Genomic DNA, 15,960 nt, shown 5'->3' with positions numbered 1-15,960 from the left:
TTAAAACTGGTCTTATGCACGAATCTAAATATTTAGTCTTAAATACATGTGCAGGCTAATCTATGAAGTGTTTATCGTGTATCTGTCCCTTTATTTAGTCTTATTTTATCAGAGAATGACTCTTAGGTCCCTGATGCCTAACTAGTGGATGGCCCACCGGCATCCATTGTGCAGCCCTCTGTGCACTGGGCTGGGCCTTCCTGTTGACTACCTTAAAGGAGTAAAACAAAGCATCTCATGTGTCGGCAACATGGGAACAGAGGTATGGTGATGCCCAGTACCTAACTACAGGGTTCCTTTGTCATTCTTCTATCATCTCACAATTTGTTACTGATGGGGGGGGGGGGCACCCACTAGCATTTTAGCATTTTGTAACTCAACGTGAACCACTAAATAGATCTCTAATTAATGAGGGGGGGGATAGCAATGGCAGCTGGAACTGGTGGTGGGTGCTACTGTAATTGATTGTTAAGGGAAGACAGCTGTTGCACGATGGGACTCTGACTGATAGGCTAGTGTAGCTTTGACACAGAGTGACTGATGGCTGCATGGTGGTGCTGTGACAGATAGGGGCACTGTGACTGATTGATGGTGGAGTGTCTGACAAGGTGAAGTCTTGTGGGTGATGAACGAAGGTTCTGTGACCGACAGGTGTGGTGATGTTGTTAAATTTAATAAACCAGGAAAAAATATTCTCTTCCTATCAATCCCCAGGTCCCTACAAATACATGGGAATTACTGCATGATATTTGTGTTTACTGCATAAATATCAATAACGTGTGTAAGTGGGCACAATGTAATTGAGCATTTAAAAATTGCAAAAAGGAGGGGCAACGAGGGAGACACCGCAACCGCTCTGGTGTAGTAGGTTTCAAAAAAATTTGATTACAAAACAATAAAAAAGTGAATACTCACAAACAAAAAAACATACATAATTGAGTCCCCAGGAGAGGATTCCTCATTTCTGGTGCCAATGGCTGATGGATGGTGGTGTCCACCTAAAGTCCAGGGTCACAGGATGCGATTCGAGGGACCTTCCTCTTCCTCAGCTGAGAAAGAGGAAGGTCCCTTGAAACACGTCCTGTGACCTTGGACTTTAGGTGAACACCACCATTCATCGGCGATTGGCACCAGGAACAAGGAAGCAGAGGCACTACATGCAGCAGAGCATTCTCCCATCTAGTGATTGGCGGTAGAGAGATCCGGACCCTGTGCCTGCAGCAGCTCATCATCCATCCATCCAGCTGCACCCTTTTAGGACTGTGCCTTCACCACAGGCTTATCCTCTCCTGGGGACCCAATTATGTGTGTTTTTTTATATGTTTGTGAGCCTTCACTTTTCATCTTCTTGTAATTAAACTTTGTTGGAACCTTCTACACCAGAGCGGTTGCACTGTCTCTCTCCCTGCCCCTCCTTTTTGTTTTCACAGATGGAGTCCCAACTTCGTTTTGACAGCAGCACCCTAGGTTGTTTGATCCTTTTGTCTAGTCATAAGAGCTATTTGCTCACTAGCCCCCCCCCCTTACTTTTGGTCTGTATTATTGCCATTGTTTATTGAGTGGTTGAGCGCTGGTAGCCTAGCGTTACTCCAGACATAAGGCAAAACATTTATTTAACAATTGCAAGCCTGTGAAAATGTTGCCGTTTTATACATTTCTGTCTGTGCAAGCTTAACTTGATTTAATCTTAGCCTATATCATTAATGTTTTGCATTGAGATGTAAAGTACAAATAGCAAATTTACCAAAATAAAAGCTATTATTTAGCCCTCTGGACATGACTGCACTTGAGGCCCTCTATATTCACTAAGTTGGCCACCGCTGTTGCAGGTTATGAATGTTACAGGTGAGTTGTTATTTTACATAGGACAGCTAATATTCACCCAAAAGCCTGGCCACATACTAATATAACATTTGGGGTTTGATTTACTAAAACTGGAGAGTGCAAAATCTGGTGCAGCTGTGCTTGGTAGCCAATCGGCTTCTAATTTCAGCTTGTTCAATTAAGCTTTAGCAAAAGAAAAAACCTGGAAACTGCCTGGCTACCATTCAGAGCTGCACCAGATTTTGCACTCTCCAGTTTTAAAAAATAAACCCCAAAATTTTCTGAGCTAGTTAAAAGGAATGTATATAACTAAAGGGCTTTTGGTAAATATTGTTATGTTTACTTTGTTGCTGGAAAACAGCATGACAGCAGGTAAAAAAGCAGTAAATCTCATGCCACAAAAAAACCCACAAAGATCAAAGTATTTTGAACTGTAAGAACTGTATGAACTCTCTCCACTACTGACTTACCTTATATGTATGTCTTGGACATTTAAAAAATTCGACCTTACATCTAGTGCACCAATATTGTTTGTTATTTAATCTCATACCGCAAACAGTGATTTATTACAGTATTGCTGTCAGTGTTCCAACAACGCAAACTGGAAGACTTCATTTCTGATAGCTTTGGAGTAATAGTGAGGTAGGGACCAGAATGTACCAGGTACGCCTAAATTACTCCTTTGAGGCTATTTTGGGCATGCCTGATATGCCCTAGGTCCATAACTTTTAAGCCTAAATGTTCATAATCTTTTATAAGTCCACTCGTGACTTGTTCCCTTTAAAAAAAAATTAGGTCTTAATTAGCTGGACACAAATCATGAGTTAAAGTATATCTAAACCCAAAAACATAAATCAAATATATTGCAGTTTAGAAGGCTTTAAATGTAGTTGGTGCTATCATTTTTATTTTTTCAGTTATTTTTTATTTATCTTCAACTGTGAATAACACACTCCTTGTCCCTTCATGTCTAAAAGAATGTTTCCACTCTATCAATAGGGGCTGCCATGGTTGTCATACAAGCTGGACTGTAAACGTGTCTACTTTGTTCATCTCATTATCTTCATTATACTGTAGACTGTAGTTTAGACCGATCGCATACTATCCTCTAATTGGATGTTCCGACATTGCAACTAGGATCTGTTACTATACTTACCTTGGGTTTATGTGCTTTAGTCAACCTACCACTAATGCCCCCAATACTACCCTCTGGAATATGTTCCGCGCTGACTATCTCTACCTCTGGACCCTCCCCCGTCGCCTAGTTTAAAAACCCCTCTAACTTTTTGGCCATCTTTACTCCCAGCTGATCTGCACCCTCCTCATTCAGGTGCAGTCCGTCCCTTCTATAGTACTGGTGATCGACTGAAAAGTCGGCCCAGTCCTCCAGGAACCCAAACCCCTCCTTACTACACCAGCTCTTCAGCCACTTGTTTACTTCCCTAATCTCCCTCTGCCTTTCTGGTGTGGCTCAATGTACTGGTAGTATTCCTGAGAATGAGGCTAATGCCGTGTACACACGAGCGGACTTTTCGATGGACTGAACTCCGAAGGACTTTTCAACGGAGTTCCGACGGAGTTCCAACGAAACGGACTTGCCTACACACAATCACACCAAAGTCTGACTGATTCGAACGTGATGACGTACGACCGGACTAGAATAAGGAAGTTCATAGCCAGTAGCCAATAGCTGCCCTTGCGTCGTTTTTGGTCCGTCAGACTAGCATACAGACAAATGGATTTTTCTATAGGACTTGAATCCGTCAGAAAGATTTGAAACATGTTCTATTTCTAAAGTCCGTCAGATTTTTTGACAGAAAAGGTCCGATGAAGCCCACACACGATCGAATTGTCCGACGGATTCGTTCCATTGGACCTTTGCTGTCAAAAAGTCCGGTCGTGTATACACGGCTTTAAAGATAAGGCTGCTTCTGCTTTCTTTTAAGCTCACAGGAAGTGACAACAACACTGTATTTGTGGCAAGATCAACAGGTATTTTCTGTACTGACTAAAAATTTTCTTAGCCTGAAAAGTGAAAACGAATGCCGTCACAACATCTAAGAACTGGTAAGCTGCAATATATTACAATTTTGTTTCGGGATTAGATATGCGTTAAACAGGCTGGTATCAGTATGTCATAGATGTGTGACATTTTTGGAAACTGTCTCTTAAAAATTATGTAAATTTTCTACTAGGATGTTTTGTGACAAATGTGCATTTGTAGATGCTTGGCATGTGACAACCTAATGTTTATGTTTTTCAAGAATATCACCAGCGGTGAAGAAAAGCACACAGGTGGTTCCCGAAAAAATTCAAGGAAGCTAGAAAACGGGATGTATGCCTGTGATCAGTGTAGCAAAACCTTTCAGAAAAGCAGTTCCCTCTTGCGACACAAGTATGAACACACAGGTAAGACTATAGTCTTGTGCAATATAAATTTCCTGTAAATCACATGTGGTGTTTACTGTATAATAACCGTTATAATTAAGATTTCTTCATTCTTCTATAAATGTAGCTATAGTAAACGTTTTTCTTTTTTTTTTACATTTTGGATACCATAGGGAAGAGTTTTTTTTTCCTTTTTGTGTCTCATTGAGGAAGATTACCTTCACTTCCTGTTCTGGAGAACCAAAGGGAAGTGAGAGCAAATCTCTACAATGTGAGGGGAAATCCCTTCTCAGCCAGTTGTCATAAAAACAGGCTCTTACCTCTTGTTCCAACATTTTTTAATGACAATGCACACAATCCCTAGTGTAATAAAATGTGTACATGTACCATGCAATGAAAACACCAAAGTAATAACAAATACACTGCAAATATAATGAAAACAGAGCAAATATTCCTTCATATTTGTGATTGAAATGATACTCTGGACAAAACTTTCTTTTTTCCTTATTTCTTCTTTTACTTCTGCCTGGGATTTATTACCATCTATGGAACAGTTGAAGAGTTTTTACCCTTACTTGCTATCCTGTAGGGATTCTCAACCTGAGCCAGGAAGTTATAGGAAATCTCTCAAATGGGGAAATAACAGTAATGAAACACTTTTAAGTAGAGTGATGGGATATCAGAAGCAGCTTTTTATTGAAATCTGTGTCATGTATAACAGTCTCCCTCTTTCAGCACAATAATAACATTGTTGTCACCAGGACAATAAAGAGGGGAAATCTACCCAATAGCCATACAAAACTTGTATGGGGGGCACTGATGTAATGGGGGCCTCTACCTCTGTAATGGGGGGACTCTGTGGTGATGGAGGGCCTCTGATGTCTAGGGGGGCCTCTGACAAGAAGGTAAGACTGTGATGTGAAGGAAACCTCTGATGTGATGGGGCACTTCTTATTTGAAGGGGGGTTTCTGATGTGAGTTTATTTCATTAAGGTGGTTGTGTGCATTGTCCCAGACTCAGATTTCTCATTTATAAGTAACATTTACATTCTTCAAAATTTACATGCTCAATATAAGCTAAAAAAAATGCCATTAAAACGCTGGATGAAAAATGCTCAAAATAGCGTTTTTGAGACAGCTTTTAGCAGCATTTTAGCAGCAGTTAGCAGTAGACACATGCAATTCATTTCGGTCCGAATACCAATTTGGACAAATTTTTGGTTATGGAATTTGTTTAATTTAGTTTTGGAATTCGTTTCGTTTTCGTTAAATTTCATTTTGAACTTCAACAAAATTTGTTACTATTTTATTTGTATGTATAAAATAGTAACGAATAGTAATGAATTTAGTGGAAATCAGTTTAAATTTGTTTTGTTTATTTGTTTTCTAACACATGACCTCACCTGATGTCAGAAGTGCCATCCGGTGATGTAACTGAGTGCCTATATAAGAGCTGTCAAAGCCAAAGAGGGGGCATACGGCGGGTAGCCTCTTAGGAGGCGAAGCGCTTTTTGACATTTTGACATTTTTTGGGTCCGCGGGCATCATGATAAATATCGAGGGACACAATTTTTTTTTTTTTAATAAAGTATTTGTCAAAAACTGTTAGCTGTGTTTCTTACTTTTTGACACTTTTTTTGAGAATGGGTATGGGTATGATGTACCTGATACTCATTCACATAAAGAGGGGTCCAGATCTGGGGGCCCCCTTGTTAAAGTGGGCTTCCAGATTCTGATAAGCCCCCGCCCGCAGACCCTCACAACCACAGCCAAGGGTTAAAGGGGGCTTCCAGATTCCGGATATGGTTTATGAGGGGGGGCGCTCGCTCATCCACCCCCTTTCCTGACCTGCGAGGCTGCATGCTTGGATTAGGGTCTGGTATGGATTTCGGGGGTGATCCCAAGCCGTTTAAAAAAAAAAATTGGCATGGGGTTCACCTAAAAATCCACACCAGACCCAAAGGGCCTGGAATGGACTGCAAGGGGGACCCTGCGCCATTTTTAAAACATTTTTCTATTGCCGGGCAATTGCCGGCGTTCTTTATCTATACATTCATCTGTCAGGGGGGATGATGACTCATGGTTGTTAAGGATGCAGCCCACCAGCTTCCCCATCCGCTGTTAACAACCACCTATTTCTTCACACAGAATTCAAATCGGTCGATCGTTTTTCGACCGATCTGAATTCTAATCACTTTGAAAAGTTGCAATTCATTAAAAAATTAATAAATTCAACTAATTTTAATAAAAACGAAACACAATTTTATGAAAATTAAAACGAATTCCAAAAACAAATTAAACGAATTTCATAACAAAACGAAATTAGTAACATAACGAATCTATAAGAAACTAAATGAAATTAGTTTTTCCATTCTGCACATGTCTAGTTAGCAACAGTTAAGAGCGTTCAGCGTTTTTTTCTACCGGGAAATCGCACCAAAAAACGCAAAAAAAAAAAAGAGCTTCAAAAACCTGGAAACAGAGAAAAGTTATGGCAGAAAAAGACTGAGTAGTCCATCGAGTCTGCCCATTTTATTTTTTTTTGAGGGGGGGTTGTTTTTTTTTGGGGGGGGTTATTTTTTAATTTTTTTTATAGATCTATGTTTATCCCAGGCATGTTTGAAGCCATTTACTGTCTCACTACCTCTCCTCGTAGTTTATTCCAGTGGTTCTCAGCCTCAGTCCTCAAGTACCCACAATGGGCATGTTTTGGGAACTCTCCTTAGATAAAATAGCTCTTCTCAATACCATGTCATTGATATTAATTTAAAGTAGCTGTGCAAAAGTAAAGGAAAACCTGAAAACATGGACCATTGGGGGTACTTGAGGACTGAGGTTGAGAACCACTGGTTTATTCCAAGCATCATCTAACCTTTCAGAAAAATAATACTTTCTAAGATTAGTTTTGAACTTTCCTCCAGTTAGTTTGAGGTCATGTCCCCGTGTTCTTGATTTTGGTTTCATATTGAACAAAACTGCCTTCCTGAATCTTATTCACCCTCTTGATATATTTAAACGTTTCAATCATGTCTCCCCTTTCCTTTCTTTCCTCCAGACTGTACATATTAAGTTCCCGAAGTCACTCTAAATATGTTTAAACACTTTTAGACTAAAACAGTGTGCATGGACACATAGGACACTATTTGCTACTAGTAGCTGAAAAAAATGCTCAAAATTTGCTGCTGGGAGCGTTTTTTTAGTGTGCAGCTAAAAAATGCTGCTATTACAGGCATTTGAGCTTTTTTCTCTGCTTCTAAATGCCCCTTAATGTTAGCCTATGTGTCCATGCACATTATAGGCATGTACAGGAGTTTAAAAGCAGAAAAAAACCCCACCAAATTTGCGTTCAGGAGAGGAGCTTTTGAGCAAAAAAAATGCCAAAAAGCACCTAAGCATGCATTAACTCACATTAACCCTTAGGCATGTTTATGCACATTTGCATGTTAATACATTTTAATGGCCAGAATAAATTACCATTCTGGCCAATAGAATACAGTGACACTGGACGCCCAAACTCCTCCATCAGAAGCCCATGTGACAGTGTGATGATATGTGTGAGACATGTGTGAGACAGGGACAGAGATTAAGGGGTGCTACCCTACAATAGGGTGTATTTCAGTTTGATATGCATGGTGAGGTATCTTCAAGGGACAGAGCATTTTCACCTATAACAGGAAATGCCTAAATAAGAACCTTCATGACAGGATCACCAGGCGTTATTTTAATGAAAGTTGCAGATTTAAAAAAAACATGAAAATGTTACAATTTATATTTGATTTTAATAAATACGTGTAATTTAATGTCTTCTTCCTTTTCTTTGTTTAACAGTTTTTTTGTTTTGTTTTTTACCAATTCATTTTTTTAATTTTTACTTCGCATATATAACTTTTCTTTTCACTTTTTTTCTCATTCATCTTTGTACCATAAAAAATTCTAAATTTAAAATAATACCTTTATCTTGGTAAATGACTTTGCCATGCTTTCTACTAGAAACGCAATTTAATGTGTGCATGTTTTAGAGAACTGGTTAGGCCTCCTTCCTGCTGCTTTTAGGGTTTATTAAGCCATATAAGCAGCACTTCTGGGGTAAGGGGCCCTAAATTGAAAACAGTCCAGGGGCCAGGCTTTACTTAATCTGCCACTGCCTGGAAAACTGCCTTGCTATGTTAGCAACCCTTGTAAGTTGTGAAATAATTTTGGTAAGAAGCAGGATGTGCACAACTAGAGGTATTACACTTTATAAGGCACTGTACTTTACCTATATTGCATGCATTGCCATACATTGCATAGTTCCTGCAACCAAATTGACATTTATATCATCAGTCCTGTCTTCAGATAATTTACCCTGGAGAGCATAAATGCTGGAGAGTCTAAATGAGTCAGTGATATAACTATTACCATAATAATGCATATTATGAGACATTATATAAAAGGCATGACGTACAAACAACCAGTTCTGATTTTATGATTTGTATTGAATATTTACTTTTCCTAAAGGATGTAGATTACAGCTGGCATCATTTTGGTTACTCATCTTGAAAATATGTTGTGTGTTTAGGTAATAGGCCTCATCAGTGTGAAGTTTGTAGCAAGGCTTTCAAGCACAAGCATCATCTCATTGAACATGTCCGCCTCCACTCCGGAGAGAAGCCTTATTGCTGTGACAAATGTGGCAAGAGATTCTCACATTCTGGCTCCTTCTCTCAGCACATGAACCATCGATATTCCTACTGTCATAAAGACACCACCAATGAAAATGGTGTTATGACATGGGAGCAGACCAGCCACCATGAAAACTACCAAGTGCTGCATTCTGCTGAAGAAGTGAGGGACCTGGTACAGTCCTGATGTAGCTAAGGACAAACATAAAGGATAATAAGCGTATTTACTAAGGATAATATAACGGAAGGTTGATAGTCAAATCATCTTTACTTTCCTCCTAATACCAGACAGTAAAAAGAAAGGACAATAGCAAAATTGTCATACTAAAGTGTTCTTTTCTTTTGGCAAGGTGTGTTGGGGTGCCTATTAGAATGAATAGCACTGCAGCGTACCAGCACGTATTACCATGCCTTTCTTAGCCAATAAGTGCCTAATGTATTAGTGCCTTAGGGATTGTTATGGTTACACATATACAAATGTAATTAATAGTTTTGTCAGCGTATCTTCAAATGGACAATGTTGCAAAGCAAAATACCTGTAGGATAAGCCTCAGACAGGAGCTGTTTATTAGTTCCCTGGTACAGGCACAGGGTTCTAATTCGGGTTAATTTTGCTGCCATAGAACTAGAATTGTGGCTTTTATCTGAAGTCTATTACAAATGCTTCATGACAGATTCCCTTTAAATTCAGGAATTCAATACTACATGTTCTTTTTAAGTAGACAAGGCTACTTAAAAAGTAAGAATTTCCAATGAATTTGTGTAATGCAGCAGCCAGTTCAGGGTGTCACTTTAAAGCAGAACTGTACCCAGAACAGACATTTATAAACTGACTTTAATACCAAGTTGTTACACTTCACTGAGACCCAAATGGCAACATCTTCCATCATCATGAAGAGTCTAGAGAGACCCAGCCCAAAAGTTAAGAAGGTGCTGAGGGGTCATTTGGGGGCAGATGTATCACTACTCCAGCACTTGTAAAGAGCCAGCAGAAGATAAAACCCAAAAATGAGTATAGTTCTAGTCATCTATTGACTTTTCAAATAATAATACAGTATAACATGTCACCGATCCATAGTAAATTAGAACTTCATAAATAAAAGCATATTTTTTTGTAAAATTATATGTTATGAAATTTATATATAGATTTTACTAATACCACCTAACGTTATTAAAATAATTATAACAATCCAGTATTTAAAAAAAATACTATTTTTATATATCATATGACAAAAGCTTACTAAGCTATATATGAATAATATGTGCAGTAATGTATGTGTAATGTGTGGGTAAAAATCTATACATACAGAAGTATCAGGGATCTTCATAATTACATAGTTAAATAGTTACATAGTTAGTCAGGTTGAAAAAAAGACATTAGTCCATCTAGTTCAACCAGTAGAAAAAACTAATAGAGAACCTCCATATACATAATCCTATACCCATAGTTCATTCAGATAAAGGCAAAAAACCCCAATAAAGTATGATCCAATTGGCTTGAGTGGGGGAAAAAATGACTTCCTGATCCCCCTATTCCCTGGATAAATTACTCCTGGTTGTACTACCTAAATGTTAGCATCCAGTTACATTTTGTGCATTTAGGAACACATCCAACTCTTTTTTAATACAATCTACAGAGCTAGTCAAAACGTATTCTTGAGGGAGTCTATACCACATTTTCACAGCTCCTGCTGTGAAGAAGCCTTTCCGTATGTGAAGGTTAAATCTCTTTTCCTTCATATGTAAAGAAAGCTCCTTGTCTTCTGTACTGTTCACTTTATGGACCACTTATGTATTTATCCATGTTGATCATATCCCCCCTTAATCTCCTCTTCCTCTAATCTTTCCTCATAACTGAGCTCCTCCATGCCTCTTATCAGTTTGGTTGCCCTTCTCTGCACTTTCTCTCTCTCTCTCTCTCAAGTCTATACCTCTTTTAATACAAGAAAGTATTTTGCTAGCTTTAGAAACTGCAGTATTCAGTCTTGTGACATGTGTTGATTATGCTTTACAGTTGTCAATGCTAAAGGGCACCTGTAGAGCACATAATACTGGCTGTCAGAGCCTAAAGATCATCGATGAGAAGTCCATATCTCTCAGGACGTTTAACAGCTGTCCAACTATAACTAATGTAGCACACTGTCATTGGCTTATTTCCTTAGGAATGACATCTCTGACCACATATACCATAGATGAGGATGGTGAGTCTGTAGAGAATAGAATGGTTAAAGCCGCCCCATTCATCTTTTTTTGCTGTTTCTCATAGGAGCAGAATAGAGATTTCCCTTAACTTTCTATACCAGAGACAGAATGTGAAATAGAAGGAAATCTCTCTAAAGTTGAGGGAGACCCCCTCTCAGATATTCATCACACAACAGGTGGCCCCATTGGAAGATTTGTCCTCTGTTCCTGTTCCAAAGACAACCATAAAATGTTGGATTTTCTATCACCTTATATCAATAGTCACCAAGCTAAGAAGTGGGCATTAAAAAAGTTTGACTAGAGATCCATTTAGAGGTCAAATGGTCAGTCCTTGTTTTCTCTTCTGACTATTTATAGTAGAAGGTTTATTGAAGGTGTGTATTACATAAGGTCACAATCCTCCTCCTGTTTCATTAATGCACTCCTTGATTTGAACACAAACGTTTTTATATATGGGGTGACCACCACAGCGCTAAGGATTTACCTTTTGGCATCTGGCAAGATAATTACCAAACAACTGTGCTATTGATAGTAGGTATCTCTGAATAAAGCTGGTGTCAACAGCAATGGGCTGAAATGGGCATAATAAAAGATAATAATACTACACAAAATGTTGTAATGTTGGTACTAATAAAATACATTTTTATTTTTATTTTTTTATTAGATTCACCTGTTTACCTCCTTTGTCCAAGTTTGTCATTGCAGAGCTTATATTAATCTATTTTACCATTCAAATTTAGATTTACAAGTTTGGAACAGATTACAGTGGAACCTCGGATTGCGAGTAACGCGGTTAATGAGCGTTTCGCAATACGAGCACTGTATTTTTAAAAATCGTAACTCGGTTTGCGAGTGTTGTCTCGCAAAACAAGCATGATTCAGGCCAAAGCGTTGTGCAGTATCACTTTCGGCCTGAGGTGGGGGGGGCGCCCGAGCCAAGCAGAGCCAAACGTCACGTTCGGAAATGCACGGAAAGATCCGAGTACAGCACGGCTGACCTCGGCAAATCTCGGGTAGGAAGCCTTTCGGAGGTTTGCCGAGGTCAGCCGAAGTGTATTCAGGCCTTTTCGGCTGTTTCCGAGGCTCTCCGATTCCCCCCCGCCTCTGGCCGCATGCGGTATTGCATCCCATTGAAGTCAATGCGGAACAAATTATTTTAGTTTCTATTGACTTCAATGGGAAAACTCACTTTGATATGCAAGTACTTTGGATTACGAGCATACTCCTGGAACGGATTATGCTCGTAATCCAAGGTTCCACTGTACTATGGACATAGCAGACAATATTTCTTTCAATCACTTTGATTAATAAAGCCCCATGTGTGAAGGTGTTTGCAGACAGATGCAGCCGTTCAGCCTGTATAAAGCAATGACAGGCTGACAGCAGGTGCAACTGTTCCCCAGTGTTCACATGCAATTGCATACCTGCAACAAGGGACAGATGATCACCCCGGAACACAAACAGCTTGTGTCCAGTGGTGATTAACTGTCCCTAACCACAGATAATTGCTCCATATGTAATTACGTGTGAACACCAGCAGACAGCTGCAGCCACTTTCACCCTGTCATTGCTTTATACAGGCTCAGGGACTCCAACTGTCTGTAAGCACCTGTGCTTCCATTTGCAGGAATTCGCTGGATTTTTGCTGCATCTGGATGTAAAATGTTGTGTGATTGAGGCCTAAATGTGATTCTAACATTTACCTTAATTTCCCCCAAATCTAATTCTTCACCTAAAAACTATGATTAACCCTTCACCTCAATCCTACATCTTAACCTAAAACATATATCTTAAATCCTAACCCTTTATTAAACTCTAACCCTGCCCTGATCATAAACACCTAAGCAAAGTTCTAACATTATTGTAACCCCTCCTAATACTTACCTTGTAGATGCTGAAAATTTTCACACCAAAATCTTTGCCAAAACTTGACCCCTATGCCAAGGAAAAAGTGTGCAGAGCAGACAAACTAATTCAGCTTTACCAAATTGCATTATTATTTAAAAAAGAAAAAAGGCCGTTTTTTTAACATGACTTATAAAAAATTGTTCCTAATGTAACTTAAAGGCTAGGCAGACCACAAAACATGGTATGGTCTATGGCTACCAGAAGCATTATGGGCATTTCATGTAATTAGAGAGCCCACTTTTACAATATTTATAGAACTACTTGAAGTATTTATATTTTATACCAGTGCCTATTAAATGTTCTAAACAATCAATAGGTAACATTTTTTCTTTGGTTTACATAAAATCTTTTTGCTTAAAATTGTAACTATTAAGAATTCACAGTCAACAGTTGTTACAGGGGCTTCAAATATCTATGGCTGAGAACACATACCGGTAATTAGACTTTGCAGATGCAGTTGCACTAGAGCTTAGTAAATGAGGTGAAGCTTCACTGCAAAGAAAACCCAATGATATGCAATGAAAATGTAAAAAAAAACAGCATTTTTTGTTTGCATGTGATTGGATGATGGAAGTTAGCAGAGCGTCCCCTCATTTACTGAGCTCTGGAGCAAATGGCTTTGCAAAGTACACACTTTATTTGCCTTTATTAAATCTAACCCATAACTAATAGTACTAGTGCATCCTGTGTTTTGTCTTAAACTTGTATCCTTGAAAAGTGTGCATTTATTCAATAATGTAAAAGCCACATACAAGGTTCAGAAAACTCTTGTAAGCAGCAATTGCTTTTACACCGAGCTGATTCTATTGCACCAAAAGCTATTTGGAATATATTGTATGGATTACCAATCTTTGCATAGCACCACTATTTGCACTCATTTGTCAAATCTGTCTGATAAAGGTGACTAAAACATTATTGCTTTATTTAAAAATCTAAAAATGACTAAAATGTATATATGAAATGCATTTTTTTAGAAACTGTATATACTGCAATAAATCTGAAATTGGTATGCAAATGTTGTCTGTTTTTTTTTACTGCAATATCTACTTGGAATCTCATAATGAGGATTGAAAAAAGCTGGGGGGTTGAGGGGATTTTTGCGGTGCCAATGAGAATACAGAAGAATTTCATTGATTAAAATAGAATTTTTTTTTTATTTTTACATAGTTAAAAGAATGTACAAGATATATATTCATTAAAATGACAAACCTTTGGTGGTCATATTGAACAATCAATTCGAGATCGATAGAAAGTACGTTGCACACTAGCCCAACATGTTTCGCTATTAGCTTCTTCAGGGGATGTGCAAGGTCAATCGAAAACACCAAACAACTGCTACCACCAGCAAACAAACCGGGCCGGACCTGGTTTAATAGGTATATATCCTTCATCTCGCCCTTCTGTCCTCTATGGCCACACATTTGACTGACTTTATCGAATTGGGGTGATTGTTAGGGTCCCGCCCAGTTTGTTTGCTGGTGGTAGCAGTTGTTTGGTGTTTTCGATTGACCTTGCACATCCCCTGAAGAAGCTAATAGCGAAACATGTTGGGCTAGTTGGCAACGTACTTTCTATCGATCTCAAATTGATTGTACAATATGATCACCAAACGTTTGTCATTTTAATGTATATATATCTTGTACATTCTTTTAACTATGTAAAAATAAATTTTTTTATCTACTTTAATCAATGAAATTATTCTGTATTCTCATTGGCATTAGGGATGTTGTACCATAAACCAGACCAACCTTTTGCTCATAATGAGGATGTTAATGCAGCTATAAAACACTGCAGTACACAAGTGTAGGAAATAATATTTAAAATATTAATAACAGCTATAACAGGTATTTCTAAAACTGTATAAACAAATATGGGCTGAATCTTTATTGATTTCTAGGATCCTGGTCCATTTAAACCACCTGCACGGTTATTCTGATCCCAATGAGTCTCATACATTGTTGTTCATTTAGTTTAAATAAATGAGTAATCAGTGATCGTTTCATGGCTACCAAACAATGGAACCCAAATGCAAGTTTTTAAAATTTTGCACAATTGTTTATATTTCAATTGAACTAATGACAGAAGGCTCTTTATATTGTTTGTTTTGTGTTTCAGTTTTAATAAGGATGCCTACTTGTTTGTATATGTAAGCTCTTTGTATCTTATAGCATATTTGGACCAAGGACCAAAACATCCCCATATCATTAATAACAACTTCTATCATGGCAAGAATTCATAATCTCCTAGTCTTTTACAGCCTCTCCCCCAGCCCAATTGACTGGCTAGCCTTATTAATATACTAACTAGATCAGCTGTATTAGCCAGACAAGGCACAATAGGGTTTGGAATAGAGAATTAATCCACTCTGTGTCAGTACGCCTAGGGCCAATGACTGGAAAGGTTAGAAAACTGACACTCTACTCTGCTAACTGTAGAGTTCCAGTGTAAAAAGTCAGAGTTCAGAAACAGTAAGTACAGAGTATATATTGCATCAACAAAAAAGGCATTGACAGTAACAATAACAATCAACAAGATGGCACTGACAGGCAGAGGGACAGTGTGGAAGTTCTACGGACAGTAATATGATGTGTTTTGAGGTGTGCTGCTGTTACAAGATCCACAGCTCAGGTGGGAAAATCTGTCCACAGGACAACTTTTAGTCGTGTACTCCACAAATCTGGCCTTTATGGAAGAGTGGGAAGAAAAAAACAATGTTGAAATAAACCCATAAGAAGTCCCATTTTCAGTTTACGAGAAGCCATGTGGGGGACACAGCAAACATGTGGAAGAAGGTTCTCTGGTCAGATGAGACCAAAATTTTACTTTATGGCATAAAAGCAAAACACTATGTGTGGCAGGAAAAATAACACTACACAACACCCTGAACACACCATCCCCACCGTGAAACATGGTGGTGGCAGCATTAATTTGTGGGGATGCTTTTCTTGAGCAGGGACAGGGAAGCTGGTCAGAGCTG

The 15,960-nt window shown here is 38.5% G+C and overlaps 1 protein-coding gene across 1 annotated transcript in view; it reads left to right on the top strand.

Moving 5' to 3' along the window:
• Positions 1-13,989, top strand: part of LOC141127405 (zinc finger E-box-binding homeobox protein zag-1-like) — a 133,538-nt gene extending 119,549 nt beyond the window's left edge. Inside the window, exons 6-7 of the mRNA XM_073613801.1 lie at positions 4,089-4,233; positions 8,771-13,989. Of these exons, the coding sequence (XP_073469902.1) occupies positions 4,089-4,233; positions 8,771-9,060 (435 nt within the window). The 3' untranslated portion in view covers positions 9,061-13,989. The remainder of the gene's footprint in view (positions 1-4,088; positions 4,234-8,770) is intronic.
• Positions 13,990-15,960: the final 1,971 nt, after the last annotated feature.

This window comes from Aquarana catesbeiana, linkage group LG02, assembly GCF_042186555.1.
Source record: "Aquarana catesbeiana isolate 2022-GZ linkage group LG02, ASM4218655v1, whole genome shotgun sequence".
NCBI lineage: Eukaryota > Metazoa > Chordata > Amphibia > Anura > Ranidae > Aquarana > Aquarana catesbeiana.
This window is presented reverse-complemented; position numbering and strand designations above follow the sequence as displayed.